General features: G+C 39.7%; 1 protein-coding gene across 1 annotated transcript in view; it reads left to right on the top strand.

Moving 5' to 3' along the window:
* The window catches only part of RGS7BP (regulator of G protein signaling 7 binding protein), a 105,106-nt gene that overhangs the window by 64,255 nt on the left and 21,454 nt on the right, over positions 1-19,397 (top strand). Inside the window, exon 4 of the mRNA XM_060635686.3 lies at positions 16,744-16,891. Coding sequence (XP_060491669.1) covers positions 16,744-16,891 — 148 coding nt within the window. The remainder of the gene's footprint in view (positions 1-16,743; positions 16,892-19,397) is intronic.

The following is a 19,397-nucleotide window of genomic DNA, read 5'->3' as shown; positions in this document are numbered from 1 at the left end:
TTTCTGATTGGGTCAGATTGGCGCATGGGTCTATAACTGAACCAATCACTGTGGCCAGAGGAATGGTTTTATACAGATTGATTCGGCAATCAAGGCCCATTCCTGGGGAGGAAATCAAAAGTTTCTATTAGTTGCTAATTAGGAGGATTCCAGCTATATTTTCTTTACTCATTCAGTGAACAAATAATTTATTAGAAATCTCTTAAAGGCAAACACTTTATGCTTGAGCTCAAAAGAACAGGATGATGTGAAGAAGGCAATCCTTGTCTGTGATTTAAATTCAGAGAGAGTAAACCCTGTAATTTCAGGGAAAATTTTATAAGAAGGATGGGGATTGAGCTGGGCTGTGAAGATAGGGTTCAAGTAGAGAAGGAAAAAGAAGGACCTTGCAGTTCACATAGAGACTTGACATCAAATGAACGTGCAGTTTGGGGGGAACTAAATGGCATAACAAAGTCCTTGTAAAAATCAAATCTTGCATACGTGCTACGTATGCACAGGGCAGAACTAAAAATAGGATTATTCTACACTGCTCCAGAGAAGGGAGAACATTTTTTTGAAACATGAATATTACTTTTTTTTCCCCCTTTCTCCTTCTAAAAGCTGACCTTTCAACAATTTCCTTCACTACTTCTGTTATTAATGCAACTGAACATGTTTGGAGAGATTAGCTCCTAGACACTCCTAGACACTCCTGATACCTGATCAGAAAACTGAACACTCACACACACTGACGACATTCAAACAAGTTGTCACTGGCCCAATGTCTTCACTCATCCTGTCTACTCGCTCACTCGCTCATGCTGTCTCTTTCGCACACACACACACATGCATGAACGCACACGTGTGTGCACTCATGCGTGCACATGCATGCATTCTTACATGAACTCACATGCAGAGTAGCATTTTCATTTTTTGAAGCGTGGTTGAACAGAACAGGTATGGGTAGCTTTTTTCTGGCTCTGCATTGGCTACTCTTGCAGTATTTTATGTCATGAGTGTGTTGCCACTGCAGTCTCCCTGGTTGATGACATGTCCTGAACACTCAGTGACCTCCAACCCCACTCTCGCTCTAACTCCTGTGTGCCACCTGGTCTCCTGCCATCCACTCCTACTCTGTCTTTTCACAACCTGCTTTTGAAAGAAAGGCTCTTCTCAGCTAGCTCTCTGTTTAAAAGTAAAAGGGACTCCCTCATCCAGGTTGTTTCGTTATTGTATTTGGAAATACTGTATTGTCTTGAGCACACAAGTAAAAACACACGGCCTCTTAGCTGATCAGCTCATTTGGTCTTCAGTGCCTCCTGTCTTCATTGTCAGTCTCTGACCTGCTCCCTTCCCTGCTTCTTATTCTAAAAATAATAACCCCCTGCTCTCACACTTAGCCTTCCATGTACAACACTAAAAAGAATCTGCCTGATAGGGTCTTTGATTTCTCCCACATATAGGATTAAGACTCCACTTGGACATCTATTTTATTCCTCTAAAATCATTATTCTTTAAAGTGTAAATCCTTAGACAAACTGCTTCAAAATTATCCAGGATGCCGACTAACCTTGCAGGCTCATGGATCCTACCCCAGACCTACTGCATCAGAATCTCTGGGGGCCCTCCAGGTGATTCCGAAACACCGTGAAGATTGGAAGGTGTCACTCTACCCTTTGAAACAAAAGGAAATCACCCCACTATATGAGTAAAAACTAAACCTTCCAGATCCTTACCTTGCCATTCTCTATCCACCTAAGTATATGCTTTCAACTTTGTTCTATGCTTTCTTCTTTATCATCCACGCTGATGAAAACCAAATACGAAAGCAGTAGGTACCTCTGATGAGCAAGGGCTGTGTGTGATGGCTCGTGCTGTCTCCGCAAGCCCTTGACACGACCATTGAAATCAAGCTGTGGTTTTCAAAGTGTAGTCTCCACACTAGGAGTACCAGCATCACTCGTTAGAAACGCAAATTCTTGGGCCCGAACCTAGACCTATGGTATCGAAAGCTCCCCAAAATTTACTTTCTTCCTGCTTGAAGAAAAATAAAAGAACAATTCATCGAGACATCTCTCCAACTGAATCTATTTGTAGCCTTCTGTAACCTTCTGTAATCACCGTCTGGAATCAGCAAACCATCCTTCTACCCCTGGCAAGCCTCCTGTGTTTCCAGGAAACACGTCCAAGAGCTAATTGTCTCATGTACTGTTACCTCTGTCTAAGCACCAGTAGAGGTAAGGCAATGAAGACAAAGAGATTTTCTTAGTGAGAAATCTTTAAACTAGGAGTAAAGAAAACTATCTTATTTAAAGTTAAAAGAAAAAAAAAAAACCTGGGGCACCTGAGTGGCTCAGTCAAGTTAACTGTCTGACTTTGACTCGGGTCATGATCTCAGGTTGGTGAGTTGGAGCTCCGCATTGGGCTCACTGCTGCCAACACTGAGCCCCCTTCAGATCCTCTGTTCCCCTCTCTCTGCCCCTCCCCCCCACCACTTTCACCCCACCCTATCACCCCTCACCTCCCTGCCTGTGCATGTTCTCACTCTATCTCTCAAAAATAAGTAAACCTTAAAAAAATAATTAATAAACTTGAAAAACTACGTGGAAAATGGAAATAAGTAACTAGAAATAGGCACCAAGGAAAATATCATTAAACCAGAGAAAATAAAGCACTAGAAAACATGTATGCAAATATGCAAATACATACTTGACAAATATCCTGAAAATTTCTGGAGTGCCAAATAAAATACTAGCTCTTAGAAAAGGGATGGTTCCATTAAAGAAATTATTCCTAATTTTTCTAGCCCTATATTTGTATTACACTTCTCTATTTCTTTATTCTCTCCGTTAATTTCCTCATTACATCTAGGAGATTAACCCTATAATGATTGCTTTCGACTCCTGGCTTCTTTCTGTTCACTAATTTATATTCCCACCATCAGAATGGCATAGAAAATGTCAGTTCATGTCATTAGTTTTTCTTCTTTCTTTCTTTGGTATTATTGGAAACTGGAGAGTAACCTGTGTCCAAGAGCCTCCAGTTAGTAAACAATAAGTATATGAAATGTGCTGCTAACAATCTGGAAGGCCATGATGAAAGAGAATAGAAATACTTGACTCCAGTGACCATGGACTGCCAGAAATGACTGGAAGAAATATGTCTAGGGGAGCCTCATTGACTCAACCCATAGAGCATGCAGCTCTCCATTTTGGGGTTGAAAATTCAAGCCCCAAATTGGGTGTAGGGATTACTTAAAATCTTAAAAACAAAAGGAAGAAATATGTCCACAGACCACAGCACAGGAGTACTCTTACTCAAGTAAGAGTGGGGCAAATTAAGAGATGTAACATGCATCTTGTCCTGGAAACGTACAGCCCCTTCTCATAAAAGTAGACAGAGGGGAGTCAGCAAGCCTAAGCGGCCTTACTGCATGAGAACAAGAAATGGGGAAGGGATGGGGAAGAAGGCTCTGCCAATGTGACTTACTAAGTCCCCTTTCCCCAGGATCTATACAAATCTGTCTGCCAAGATTAAAGATGCCAGATAACATATTCTTTATCCAAAGGCAGTAGTATCTCTGGTGTGGCCTTGGGCTAGGGAAGTGGCCTGTCTAGAAAATCTCACTAAGTCCCTTTATCCAGGAAATCAGTAGTCCTTGGAATCTTGGGAATAGTGACTCCCATTCTAGTCTGTGACACTTCAAATATCTTTCTACTTAGAATTTCTTTCTGGTATGTTTCTTCTAATGTGTGGTAAAAGTTGGTGTTTGGATAACTTTTAGGTTAGCTAATTTCTTATCCCTCTGCATGAGTGTTACTGGTTGGCCATTCCCCCTCTTCTTCACTATTTCTTTTCCATCAGAGAAAAGGAAGGAATTGTAACTGAATCAAGTTTGGCTCTACAGGAGGGTCTTTGGTCAATTTGTTGTTGTTGTTGAGATTAGATATTGAAGCCAGATTGTTTCACAATTACATGTACTTGTAACTCATTTTTATTTCTAGTTACCCTGTGGCTACCACCAGAAGTTCAGCAAGTACTCTGTATCATGTTTAGTTTTGCTATTGTATTGAGGAGTCATAAGCTTACTCTTTGGAGAAAAAGAGTGCACAAAGTTACGGCAGGAGCAAAGAGTATGGTTTCCTTCTGGGAAAAATAAGGCTCAAATCATTTTAAAGCTCCTGTAGGGAGCTTGGATTTAGTACTGAAGATTGTCTTCTTCTCCCAATTAAGCAAATTCTAAGTATCCTTAGTCCTTAACATAATCTTCTGTGGATCTTCATGCTTTTTCCATGCACCATGCTTCTGAATTTTTGCTGTCTCATACATCTCCCTGGTACAATCTACTTGGAAATCTTTTAAAATTTACAAGACCATGCTACTGCCAAAAAGAAGAAGGAGAAGGAGGAAGAGGTAGAGATAGAGGAGGAGAAGGAGAAGAATAAGAAGAAAAACAGTAATGAAATGATTTTCTTTTTTCACGGCCAACAAAATTAAAGTCAATTACAGTAATGTGAGGTAAAATCCATATTTAATAAAGGCATTGGGTTGTACCATGTAGCTTGTGGTTTGGAGAATTGTTTATTTCAAGAAGATGACAGATGGGAATAATTTTAGTCATTCTGTAGTTTCATATTCTAACACTTAAAGTTGTAGATTGGACCATTGCTTGACAAAGTGTAATTTCTTTGTTTATACTGCAAAATAGTTGCTCTCTCTTCTTCACACTTAGTTAATAGGAAATCTTTTCCCATAGCTGAGTCCATGTATCGCACTGACCATCAGTGCCTGTTTCCTGCCACCAGATGAAATGAGACTGTAGGTCTCATTTGCTCTGTTGGCAGAAAGTGGGGCCAGGTTCCTAAGGGAATTGAATGATCCTACTGTTTTGACCATGGTTTTCCTCTCTCTCGCGTTCTCTCCCCATTGAATCAGTTTGGGCAACAGTGCTATTGAAAGGAGCAGAGACAACAGACCATTCCAGCGCAGCTCCCCTTCACATGTGAACTTGCTCTTTCCATCTGTGTTTTTGCCTCACCTGGCTCTGACAGTGAGGGGGCAGTGGTCCCCTCTGACTCTGCTCTACCTCTGGGCCACAGCTTACAGCCAAATTGTCCCCAAGTCCTCTGACAGTATAATGTAATCACAAAGGGAAAGGAGAGAGAAATGTTGAAAGTTGAAAAAATCTTAATTCAAAATCTAGTGGGAGCTGAGAGCTCAAGATGCTATTATGAGAAATTAATGAACTGCCTGCCATCCAGCAAAATACAGGATGAACTCAAGACAAAGAATAGAATATGAGCAGTAAAGACTCCAATGTATTCAAGCCTCCTATTAAGAAATGTAAAGAAAATGACCCACACCAATAAAAGAAACAAGCAACATAAAAACAGAAATAGAATATAGCCACAAGACTTTATTTTCCAATGTAATGAAGCAATTGATACTAAAATAGAACAGCAGGTTAGAAGAAATGAAGCAGAATAGATCTTAGACGATGATTCAAATTCTGAGTGGAAACATGCATTCATTCTTTGAACAAATATTTATTGAGCACCTATCATATCTAAGGATATGATAGCACCTAGAACAGGTGCTAGGGGACTTTAGGGATCAACGCTGAAGACATACCTTTTATTGTCAAGTATATACTCTAGAGCAGAAAAATAGGGAAAAAAAAAGAAAAGAGAAAAGAAAAGAGGAGAGGAAAGAAGAAAAAAATTCAAATGTTCTAAAAATCCCCAATACTAATAAGTGCAATGTCATTAATTAAAATAGGATAGATGATATAATAGAAAGTAACTGGGTGGCTACCCTAAAAGGGAAGGTCAAAGCTCTGTGAGGAGACAGCATTTAATCTAAGATTTGAATGACAAGATGGAAACAACATCATAAACATTGGTGTCTGATGCAAAGAATCCAAGACTAGAATGAATTTGCACTGTTTGCAGAATATAATTATAACCACCTTCTGGAATCTATTGCAAGGGTTATCTAGCACCATTTATTACTCTCTCTCTCTCCCTGTCTTCATATGCCAAACAGTGAGTAGGACAACATATTCATCACCTTGTGCCAAAGTTGAGTCAGTTGAGGACTAGGATGATAGCAGTAACAATAGCTTCCACTTACTGTGTACTTTCTACTAGCAGCTGCTTTATACATACTATCTGGTTTTTTCCTCACTGTTATTTCCTCCATCGGACAGATGAAGAACCCGAAGCTGAAAGAGATAACTTGCCCAACGTCCCATAGCACATTAAGCCCACTGCAAAGTTCCTGATTGTTCCAACTCACCAGACCCTTTCCCACTAAGCTCCATTGGAGAAGGGCAAGAGAACATACCAAAGGGAGAAATAAAAAGTACTAGTATGATTGGTTGAATTTTATCCACAGATTTGACTTTTTAAAGATTAGTGTACATATTTCAAAATACCGTGTTTAATGGCTAAAATCTATTTTGTATTTAATTTCCTACCAAAATAACATTAAGTTGGAGAGTTAGTTTTAAGATGGGAAGCAAACTTAACTCCATAGATCATTCAATGATCTATTTATAGATATATTTATTATAGATGTATTTATCATAATGATCTATTTATAAAATATTTTACTTTGGGTGGGAAGAATTCTGACAAAGAAATGAGTATATTTAGTAAAATTAAATTAAATTAAAATTAAAATTAAATAAAATGTAACATTTGTGTGATCCAAAGGAAGGATAATTCAGCCATCATACTCCTGTGGGAAAATTGGAATTAATTAATTATACAGTAAATATACCTTATATATTGTTCTGCTCTACTTTAGGGGCCAGAAATGAAGCAGTAAAAACTGCATAGGGACCTTCTTCAAATGCATCTCTTTATCTGCTCTTCTCCAGTGCTGCTGGGGGACCCTTGGGCCTCTGCTTCCTCACATAGCTACGTGCAGCTGCCAAGATGGCTGCTACTGTGGGGGCAGTGACAGGACTACAGTACCATAAGGAGCACAGAGGACTGTGGGGAAAGGAGGATAGTTCCGTATCTCTCCCAAATTGGCAGATGTTTATTTTCCAGTGTATGGATAAGAATAGAGCTCTGTTTATGTTATCATTTTTATTTTCCACTATGTGTTTCATGGCACTGTGAGTATCTTCTTACCACGGCGTAGAAAAGCCTTTGAAACTACTTTCTAATATAGGTAAACAGCTAACTGAATTAAAATAACTTACCTCTTCTCAAACTACATACTTTTTAGAAACTCGAGAGTAAAGTTGGATTACTTCACAAGCAGCCTACATTTCCTCAGTTTGTTTGTTTTTTTTTCATAGTGCAGAGAGGTAAAAAGCACCTACCGGTTATGGAAACACTTGAGAGCGAGAACAACTACCTAGATAAGGTTCCATACATGCATCTCATGTAAACCGTGTTCGTTTTGCTCCCAGTCAGGATGAAAACTTTTGTGAAAGCCTTGTCTGTGCAGAGCAGACAACGTGTTGGGAGTACCAAGAACACAGGCAATTTGCCCCAATCATCAAGGAGATGAGAGTGCAGTGGTGTCATATTAGCTCAGAGAAGATTGGTTTTGATTCCTAGGGAAATGTATGCAAATGGATGAAATGGACATTGCTAGACACCAGGGGCCTCCAAAGAGACACTGTCTATAGCAGTAATTCCCAATGTCACTGGCAGGAAAGCAAGAAGGAATGGGAGGGAGAAAGGGAAAAGCAGTAGAGGAAAGCATGGATAGAGAAGAAAGAGGGTAGGAAAAATAAGAAATCAGGAGAAGGAAAGTCAAGTCGAGTGTGATAAAGAAGCTCGCACTGGCAATGAAGGACCCCAGCACCATCTGCCAGGGCCCGTGCCTAGGATTTCTGAGGTGGAGGGTACTCTCTGGAACTCTTGAGGCTGCCCCAGAATCAGATGTGTTTTTATTTCTCCTAAACAACTGACCATTTCTCACGAATATAAGAATAACCAACTTTCCAAACTGGTATGTGCTTCATGGGTGGTTTCTCTTAACTTTTCCTCAAACACGCCTATTATATTATCCATAAACAAACTAAAAATACATAGAAACCCCAAGGGAGCTGAAGGCAAAAAGCTTTGCAAGGCCCTGAGGAATGTAGCCAACTTTCTGATGTCTAGTTCTTAACAGTGATGAAGCCAGCTTAGTGTGATTTCAAGGTACTCTATGGACTCTCTCCCCTACGTCTATCCCCTCCCTGAGCAAATATTTGTTCACTGAGGCCTGAAATTGATTTTTCAGGGGACAGAGTTTTTCATTTCATAATCAGAAATGATTTTGAATGCATATTCACTCTCTTGGGTACAGTAAAACGTTGACTTGAAGTTACCATTTGTAAGCTGGTTGACCCCTTTCCTGAGAGCCCACCTGATGTTAGAGAACTGGTACTCCAATCTAAGGACACCTGGTCAAACAGGGAAGCTAGGGATAAGGAATTCAAACTAGCCACTGTCCAGGTGTGTAGACCAGACCTCTGCTGACTCATTAATGTGGTCATAAGAACATCTATGAACTGAACCTAATTTTTCAGCTTCATCTTTCACTAACAGTCCTCACCTCACCTGCCCCCCATACCTTGTCCTGCCACTCTCCAGGCATCTTGAACTATCTGTAGGTATAGTATCTGTAGGTACTTGAACTTGCACGTTCTTTGCAGTTCCTCCTTTTGCTTGGAACTTATTACCCATCCTCCCCCATCCCACGCCCATTCCTTTCATCTGGCCTACTTTCTGGGTCATAATTTAGATGGGACTTCCTATAGGAAGCTTTCCCTGGGTGTACATCCCCAAGCATTTCCATGGCACGGATTTTAGCACCTTTACATTGAGGTGTAGGTAGTTGCCTGTTTTCCTGTCTGTTGTCCTCTCTAGACTTGATCACCTTGAGTGTATTCACCGTTGTATCCCCAGAATTTAGCATAGTGCCTAGAGCAAAATTTCCATGAATAACTAGTGAATGGATGAATGTACTGCTTTCATTTTGCATTTATTGTCAAAAGAGAGGGAGTATAATTGGTGGAAAATCTTGTCCAGACATGTTAGACTGAACTCATACATATATTTTCCCTCCTTCGGAAACTCCATTGAAATAACAGAAAAAAGATATCATGAAAAAATAAATAAATTCATATTAGTTCTTATATTTGTCAGGATAGAGTACTGCTTCATGAAACAACACCAAATCTTGATGGATTAAAACAGTTAGAATTCATTATCCATGACAGGGTCCAATGCGAGAACTGAGAGGGTGAGCAGTTTTGCTCCTTCCATTCTCCACGTCCATCCAATGGTCAGGAGGAGAAAAGACAGCAAGGAGAATCACATGGGAGGATTTTTCGGAGTGAATTTGGAAGAGGAATACATCACTCCTACTTACAATCCACTGGCCGTAGCTCTCCCACATGCCACCCCCGCCCCCCACCCCCACTTGTAAGAGGAAAAGGAAACAGAGGTTGGCAAACAAAGAACAGTCTTCTATGCCCCTGAAAAACAAGGAAGGACGTCTTCAACAAACCAGAAATTTGGAAGAATTTCTCAAAGCTCCAAAGTTATTGCGATTGGATTGGTAGATATAAATGAACAGAGGAAACCACAGCTGATAAGATACTCAAAAAGAAACAAAAGAAATTCAAGCAGGAGAAAATTACTGCAAAAATAAAATCAATTCCAGAAATACTTTGAACTTGGAATCAACAAATGCAAATCACAGGAAGGGTTTCTGGGACTATTGTCAGGGAAATTAATGTTTGAAATGGCATTCAGAAAAAACTGGGCTGCCCCACACTGAGCAATGAGACCATCACTGCTTGCCCCAGGAGGACATCTGGTGTGATTGTCCGGACTGGGCAGCAAAGCAGAGCAGAGTGTGAAATAACTCTGAGCCTCCATAAAGACAGCTGTAGAAGAAAAAGAAAGTGAACACATTACTCCAGTGTTTTTTCACAGGCTAAATTGTTCAGTATATCTCACTGGAGTAGGAGTTTTATTTTTATTTTTATTTTTTAATATATGAAATTTATTGTCATATTGGTTTCCATACAACACCCAGTGCTCATCCCAAAAGATGCCCTCTTCAATACCCATCACCTCCCCTCCCCTCCCTCCCACCCCCCATCAATCCTCAGTTTGTTCTCAGTTTTTTAGAATCTCTTACGCTTTGGCTCTCTCCCACTCTAACCTCTTTTTTTTTTTTCCTTCCCCTCCCCCATGGGTTTCTGTTAAGTTTCTCAGGATCCACATAAGAGTGAAAACATATGGCATCTGTCTTTCTCGGTGTGACTTATTTCACTTAGCATCACACTCTCCAGTTCCATCCACGTTGCTACAAAGGGCCATATTTCATTCTTTCTCATTGCCACGTACCACTCCATTGTGTATATAAACCACAATTTCTTTATCCATTCATCAGTTGATGGACATTTAGGCTCTTTCCACAATTTGGCTATTGTTGAGAGTGCTGCTATAAACATTGGGGTACAAGTGCCCCTATGTGTCAGTACTCCTCTATCCCTTGGGTAAATTCCTAGCAGTGCTACTGCTGGGTCATAGGGCAGGTCTGTTTTTAATTTTTTGAGGAACCTCCACACTGTTTTCCAGAGTGGCTATACCAGTTTGCATTCCCACCAACAGCACAAGAGGGTTCCCATTTCTCCACATCCTCTCCAGCATCTATAGTTGGAGTAGGAGTTTTAAACAGGAAACTCTGAGTAGACAGGAGGCCCAAAAAACAGGCAAGTGCCCAGGTAACTTGTTACTGGAGATGAGAAGCACCCAGAAGATAAGCTTTAAGCGCCCATTTTGCAGCCACACATCCTGTCCCTTCACCAAAATAATCAGAAGGAGGGCACTGTAATCAGAACAATAGGCAAACAGAGATCCTCAAAGATAAATCTGGATAGATATCCAGGAATGACAAATTAAAAAAAAATCGACTTTGGATGAGCCCCACTTCTCTCTCTCTCTCTCTCTCTCTCTCTCTCTCTCTGCCCCTCATGGGATTCTCTCTTCCTCCCTCTCTCTCTCCGCCCTCACTCGCTTGCTCCCTGTCTCTAATGAAAAAAAAACCCAACACCCCAAAAAGGCGATGCCAACTGAAATAAACAAACAGCTAATACTTGAAGAACAAATTGTAAAGTAGAAACAAAGAATTTAAGATATATGTAGTTGATATTCTCAGAGACATTTGAGTCTATCATACCCATAAAAGAATAACTGTCAGTAACAAAAAGGAAGCAGCCAAATTTGTTGGAGATAAAAATGTTATCAACCAAATAAAAACTAAATAGCTGGGTTATTTAGTGTTAGGAGGCAACTCTCCAGCTTCTTGCATTTCTGTACATCTTGCCAATGGAGGCACTGACTGCCCTTTTGTTTTATACTATCTTTTCAAGGGTATTTACTTAGCAGATGCCTTGGAAAATAGAGATAGCAGCGCTTTCCAGAGTAAGGCATCCTGACTATTCAGTATAATGAAAATGTTTCCCTCTTGGGCAAAGGGCAGACATGCTTATAAAAGGCACATTTCCTAAGCTCAGGGTTCCTCTTTTGTCACACAGCCCCTTGTTGGACAGGTAGTGATCTGACCCTTTTTGTGTCTCCCTGTGGGAATTAGGATTCAAGAAAACAACACAAATGCTTATTAGGATGGCCACTACTATTCTGTGAGTAATCAACTGGTTTTGTCTCTGACCCAGAAGTCTCCAGGCTTCTTCCAGTATCCTTCAAACTGTGGCAGGCTCACCAACAGGTATAATAAAATCTCAGACCCTTCACAGTCCTTAACAATTGTTATAATGAATATACTGAGACCCTAAAATAGTGAACTATAAGATCAAGTCAAGGTATTCTCCCAGAATTCAGCCCCCAAAATAAACGTGGAAAATGGAGGATAGTTAAGAAACATATAGGATGGATCCAGAGACTCCAATAAGAAATAGGAATTCTGAGAGAATGGAGAGAATAGAGAGAAGGAGATAATCAAGAAAAAGAGAAAAACTTTTCCCAAACCTAAAAGAAATAGTTAAATTGAAAATGCTGTAACATCTCAATGAATCACTCCATAGAGTACTTAGCAACTATTAAGGGAAAAGGGTACATCTATAATGGTAGATCCCCTTTTTCCATTGGAATGAAAGCTTTGGACAGAAACCAAGCCATTAATAATACTTAACTAACAATAATGGGACAAACTGACTCATATGCTTTCTAATGCACTGCACTAAGCCAGTCACAATAGCACTTCTATAATACCCACACCAAAAAATGTTTACTCTGAATCCACACATGCAGAAACAATAAGAAAATCCAAACGGAAAGACTTTCTATAAAACAACTAGCCTGACCTCTTCATTCAAAAACATTAATAACATGGGGGCACCTGGGTGGCTCAGTAGGTGGAGTGTCTGACTCTTGATTTCAGCTCAGATCATGAATTCTCAGTTCATGAGTTCAAGCCTCACATTGGGCTCCATGCTGACAGCGTGGAGTCTGCTTGGGATTCTCTCTCTCTCCCTCTGTGCCCATCCCGTTTGCTCTCTCTCTCAAAATAAAAATAATAAAACTAAAAAACTTAAGAAAAATGCTAATGACATGAAAGTCAAAAAAAGACAAGGGTGCAGTTCTAAAAGAAAAATGACAACTAAATGCAGTGCATAGTCCTTTTATGGAAACTTCCTTTTAAGTTTATGGAACTTAAAAAAAACGTTTAGAAAAACATTATTGGAACAATTGGGGAAACATTAATACAGACTGCATATTAAATATTAGTATTGTATCAAATTGTATTGAATCATATTTAATCCAAGCTAAATAATTTTTTGGCCCAATCATTGTTTTGAGGTTATGTAGGGAAAAGATCCTGTTCTTTAGGAGATATATGCTGAAGTAGTTAGAGTAAAGTGCCATTAATGTCTGCAACTTACTCTTAAATGGGTCATAAAAAGTTATATTTGTATGTATATGTGACTTTAAATATAAAAATTGTATACAATCAATACAGTATGTGTATATGAAATCTGTACACATATACATACACATAGAGAGATGGAGAGAAATAAAATATAACTAAATGTTAACAGTTTGTGAAACTGGAATATTTGGGTGTCCGTTATATTTTTACAGGTTTGCCATAGGTTTGCAAATTTTCAAAATAAAAAAATAGGAGGTAATAAATTACAAATGCCAATCAAATGCCAAAAAAAGATTAACATAAAAAGAAACTATTCCTATACATATTTAGGACCCATTTCATAAATCAAAAAATGTGAAGATAATACCCTAAAAAGTTTTCAGAGAGCTGTAAACAGGCTACACACAAGTCATTTTGGATATGGATGTAAGATAAGGAAACAGTGGCATCCAAGTTTTGAGAGAAAGTTACTGTGAAGACAGATTTCCATATCTAGTCAATTAAAATTTAAGTGTGAGTGCAAAGAAAGAGAAAAGAGAAGAAAATGTATTTTCCACAGATACTCTCTGAAGTAATTAGTCAAGGATATGCTGCAACAAAATGGAAACTGCATCCAAGAAAGCTGAAGATGTGGGACCCAAGAAATGTGGTATACAAAGAAAGCAGGAGCCATACGTACATAGCAGTAGAGATATGAAACAGTTACAAGAAAAAACATATTCAAATTTATGTACTATTAAAAATGTATTTAGTTAACAAATACGTAAGGGGCGCCTGGGTGGCTCAGTCGGTTAAGCGTCTGACTTTGGCTCAGGTCATGATCTCCCATCTCATGAGTTTGAGCCCCACGTCAGGCTCTGTGCTGACAGCTCGGAGCCTGGAGCCTGCTTCAGATTCTGTGTCTCCCTCTCTCTCTGCCCCTCCCTCCTCTCAAAAATAAACATAAAAAAAATACATATGCAAGATAATTTCTAAAAGAGATAAGTACTATAAAGGCAATAAGCAGATACTGTACCGGAAAGGGATGCCCAACATGAAGTCAGTGCTATCAGTAAGTGAAAGCAATTAATATCTACTTGAAGAGTAAACTTGACCCCATAAATATTCTGCAATTGAGAACCCCTTAAATGCATACTGATACCTGCTGTCTTTGAAGATGTTTCAGCCAGAGAAGATACAATATGATCAAAATTCTGCAGAGATTTTGTGAGCTGATAGAAAGCACTCAACTGCAAGCCCAATGTTCAAGGCTTTTATTTTTGTTCATCTGCATTAGCAGAGTTAGAACTAGTCACTGAAAATGAGGAAAAGGAGGAGATGACCTGGTGAGATGACAAGCTCACCGGTGTGTTTCAGTTATATGAACAGTTATTTTACTTTGAAAAGGTCATAGAATGATGTGTGTCTTATATAAGTAGTAGAATTATTACACGCAGTTAAGTGTAAAACTGATTGTAGATTGGGTTCTCTTTATGCCTTTGCCTGTAAAAAGTATATACATGAGGGAGGTAAAGAGAGGACTCCAGGGGCACCTGGGTGGCTCAGTCAGTTAAGCATCCAACTTCAGGTCATGATCTCACGGTTCGTGAGTTCAAGCCCCATGTCAGGCTCTGTACTGATAACTCAGAGCCTGGAGCCTGCTTCAGATTCTGTGCCTCTCTCCCTTTCTCTCTCTCTCAAAAATAAATACACATTAAAAATGTTTTTTTTCACATTAAAAATGTTTTTAAAGAGAGAGAGGGGACTCCAAGAAAGACCATCACGCTACCTCGTGTCCTCCCTGTTCTCATTTGAATGAAAGCTTTGAGCTGTACAGTCCTGACCACAGGAGAGAGGCTACTGTGGCCCCAAGCCAAGCAAAACCCATAGGCAGAGAATTAAGTCTGCATATGTATCTTCTTTCTCTACTCTTCACTGCCCAAAAAGCATACTGCTTTCCCCAAATCATTTCAACTCCACAGGAGTACCCCAGGAGCCATGTGTGGCCCAATCCTTCAGAGTTTTGAAAAGCAAAAAGCTAGGGTTTGGTTCTTTTTGCTTCTCTCTCAGAGCTTAGCTATCACTGCAGAACTGTATCCTAAGGCTGACCCTGCTGAGCGCAGGGTAGCAGATGGGCTATAGTTGTTGCACTTTCCCAGGAAGCACAATGCAAATACTTTTAAGAGGTCAGTGCCCTCCAACTGTGAAATCGTAACATGCTAACTTACGTGCTTGATTAAATTTCACCTCCCCCCCACCCCCAGCATACCATAAAATTGGAAAAGCAATTCCATCACCCAGGATCAATGTGCATAAAGTATACACAAAAGGATCAGAAGTTCTCATCAGTAAACTGTGTGTTTGCCTTGGCTGAATATTCAGAGGTCCATTTCTACTCTAGGTTGATGAATGATGTATAGTTAATTACCACTTAATTGCTTGTTTCTTTTTCCTTGTGTTGCTGCCATATAGGTTAGAAATTACAAGGATGAGATTTTGGCTAGTCTCCTTCAGTCAGGAATCCAAGGGAAAATCTTCCCATTAGATTTTACCATCCTATTCACAAGTGTGTTTGCTTTATTTATTTATTTTTTTTTTAACCATGCAAAACACACATCAGGACTAGGGAAACTGAGCTAAGAGGTAGCCTGGTGTGGCTGCTCTCTCATGAATATTCAACAATATGGGATATAATAAATTCTTACCAACTAGTCTAGAGCCGTATCTACGTAATACAAATAAAACTGGATAGAAGAGTAAAAAAGAATCTAGCGTCAAGCCCAGTACCTGATACTTAGCTGATACTCAAGAAATATTTATAAATGAATAAATAAGTGAATGAATGAACTCATAACACTCAGTTCTCGGGCTTCATAAGCCATTTCCATGACACCAGGAAACACCCTTGCAGATGGCAAATGTTCAGAGCAGAATAAAAGACATTAACAGATGATATCTGGGCAATAGACTATAATTCCCATTTATTTTCATATGAATTTATTGCTGAACCAATTTGAAGATTTGTTTCTAGAAAGTATTGATTTATTCACTTGAGATCAGTCATGGTAAAATACAAGTCTTAGCAGAGTGACAGTGCATTGCTGTGGATGGCTACCCAGTATGTACATGGAACTTTAGTTTATGGCACTTTATGGTCTCAGCAGAGCAAGGCTGGATCTTGAGGTTGAACTATTTCCTCAAAGAAGGATAAAGTGAAGGAGGCTAGAAAGCCAAGGAAATGGAAGACAAGTCCACAATCTCAGTTATTTCCCATATACTAAGATACAACTATTTTCTACATGCTGGGTCCCCAAATTTACATTTATTTAAGGGAGATGAATCCAAGAGAGCCAGTGTCAGAGTCAGAGAGAAGGGCAGAAGCTCTCATTCAACCTGCTGAGTGTCACCTACTCCTGGCCCTTATAGTTGCTCCTGAATCAAAGAACCAAAAAGCAGCATGATTTCACAGGCTGAAACCCCCCTCTCAAGATGACCTGATCTATCTCACTAAGAATGGATTATAGAGCACCAGTATTCCATCAAAGATGGAGCCCTTACTTTTATCTTGATCTTCAGGGTTTCCCAGAATGTTGTGAAACATGCTATGCACACACACACACACACACACACACACACACACACACACGTACATATATTTATATAGCTAGAAACAGAGATAGATACCTATATTCAGTATTATTCAGAAATAAATGAATTAGTATAGCATTTCATATTCAGAAGTTATTAGGGTTAATGGAGCCCATGACTCAAAACATAGACAATCTTTGCAATGATATCATGGCTATAGAACTTGCATTTCTGATTTCTTATCCTTTTCTTTACCAACATCCCCTCTCCCCTCTTTAGGAAAGGAGCCTGGTGGGGGAACCAAGAGTTTGGACTGCAAAATTGAGGAGAGTACTGAAACACCTGCTCTAGAGGACTCCTCATCATCCCCTGTAGATATTCAGCAACATTCCTGGCAGGTTTCCACAGACATTGACAACACTGAAAGGTGAGTGGGAAGTTACTGCCAGTATTCCTCCAGTTCATATTCTTAGGGGCTACAGAAGTTGAGATTTTCTCTTTCATATTCTTATTTCAGAAAACTGAGCTAGCAGAAGGTAAGGAGTCCAAACCCTGCAGTAGAATGGTAGAATTTTCAGTAGTCATAGGCTCCCAGGGCTCTTTGTATCCCACTCCAACACATTGTGTCTCCATGGAAATGAAAACAGTGTGCTCCCATGGGAAGGGAGAAAGTTGGATCCATATACCATCACAGTTCACCCACAGGGCTGGGTACTAAAATTTCCATTTGCTTAAAGGGAGAGGAATCCAAAATCATGCAAATATGCCTCCAGTAGTCTCTTAGATTTCAGGTGTATGGAATGGCCTGCTTAGGTTGCAGTCCACGGCTAAGCATTCTGCCCAATTGACAGACAGCTTTTCGTAGTGCTCCCTTCTCTTGCTTTCCCAGAATGCAGCTGAGGGCCCCTTGGTGGCCAAAGCGAGTTAATGCACTTACCTTAACAAGCACCAGATCACTGCTAGATAGGGAGTTTCCTTCTTAGGAAGAAGAGATTCTAGAGTAATTCAGTTTCACTTAGGGAAAGGAAGCAATAATAATATAATAATAAGTGCCATGGCTCATATACATGCTAAAATACCATTCTGTGAGGCAGGAGGACAAGACCCTTATTTATTGGCCTTCACAGTGATATCATGTCCTTTGCTACTAATGTCCCTAGAGCTGGCACAAAGCAGTTGAATGAATACTGGGCAGTTCCACTGAGTGCTTTGTGTAGAGTTGAATCATTGACAAGATAATGAACATTTTATTTTTTTTATTTTTAGAAATGTAACACACAATGGAATTTATAGCCATTGTGGTTCTACTTTCAGATTGTAATATAATTCTAAAGCTAATTACTGAATTTCTGTGTTTATAGAAAATTGAAGCATGTGGTAATTATATGCTATTAATAAAACTTGGATTTTGTATAAGCTTGGAAATCTAACAATTCAAACAATAAAGCTGTTTGGCACAGTCTGATAGAGCTATAGACAAATGGTGAGGGAATGATTTATCTTAATTTATGAAATAGAAAATGCTTTGCTCTATTTTCAGGAAGAAATATCTGCCAGAGGGCCATGATCAGGGCATAATCCATCAGCAAAGACATTTGCCTTTTCAGAAACCAAGCACAGCATCTATATCTAAGCCTTCTGAGCTTTTAAGAAAGCAAGCTATGGCTGGCAATAAAAATAAGACAGGGTGGAGTTGGGTTGAAGATGGTGGCATATGAAGATGTAAACTCACTCTCTCTCATGGATCTGACAAATACACAATGATTTATAGAATAAATTCCTTTGAAAAAGAACAGCAAATTGGATGAACAGAGCATCCACAACAAAAGACGGACAGGACAGCATTGAGAAGGGTAGGAGAGGCAAAGAGTGTCTTGCCAAAAAGACTCCACCCTAAGTGCCATGATCCACCATCAGGAGGGATCTCAAAAGTACAGTACTTTTCCCTAAGAAGTGAGGGGTTTGTCCTCCACACCAGGCACCCCAACCCTTAGATCCTACATGAGAGGTATGAGCCCCCTAAATGTCAGACTTTGAAAACCAATGAGGATTACATCTAAGATAACTGTAAAACTGAAAGAAATGGAGAACCCACTCTTAAGGACTCAGATTTACTCACTCTGGGACCCAGCACAAAAACACCAATTTGAAAAGTGCCTAGATCATATGTAAAGGAAAACAACTTACTCAACTTAAAGTACCTGCCAGAGAGGCAGGAAAATGTTCGCATTTTATCCAGAGACAGAGACATTGGTGGCCACCACATATGTGACCTCTTCCTACCTTGCTAAGTTCAGTATTGGTAGGCACCATTGTGGAACTATCCCTCTAACCTGTTAGACCTGGTGAGCATGCCCACAATCAGAGCAAAACCACACATCATAGCCAGGCCAAGTGCCAATTCCACCCACCCTGATACCACAAATACAAACCTGCCACAGCAGATGGCTGTGTGCAGCCCATAGAGGGGACAATACTTGGGCGCCTAGCTCTGGTGGTCAGAAGGGCTCCACATGACATCTCCTGTCCAAGGACATTCTTCAAGACTGGAAGGTGTAGTTGATTTGACTAATACATACAAACCAACACAGAGAGTAAGACAGAATGTTTCCACAAAACATTATGTTTCAAACAAATAAACAAAAAACAAAACAAAACATCAGAAAAAAATATTAATGAAACAGATAAGCAACCTACCTGATAAAGTGTTTACAGTAATGGTCAGTAAAGATGCCCACTGAGCTGGAGAAGAATGGATGAACATGGAGATCCTCAACAAAGAGACAGAAAATATAAGAAAGTTTCATACAGTAGTTACAGAGCTGAAGATTACAATAACTGAACTGAAAAGTACACAAGAGGAGTTCAACAGCAGGCTAGATGAAGCCAAAAACCAGATCAACAAGCCAGAAGACAAAGGAATAGAAGTCACC

Source organism: Panthera onca, chromosome A1 (genome assembly GCF_046562875.1).
Source record: "Panthera onca isolate mPanOnc1 chromosome A1, mPanOnc1 haplotype 2, whole genome shotgun sequence".
Taxonomy (NCBI): Eukaryota; Metazoa; Chordata; class Mammalia; order Carnivora; family Felidae; genus Panthera; species Panthera onca.
Note: the sequence above shows the minus strand (reverse complement) of the source record. Positions and strands in the feature narration are given on the sequence as shown.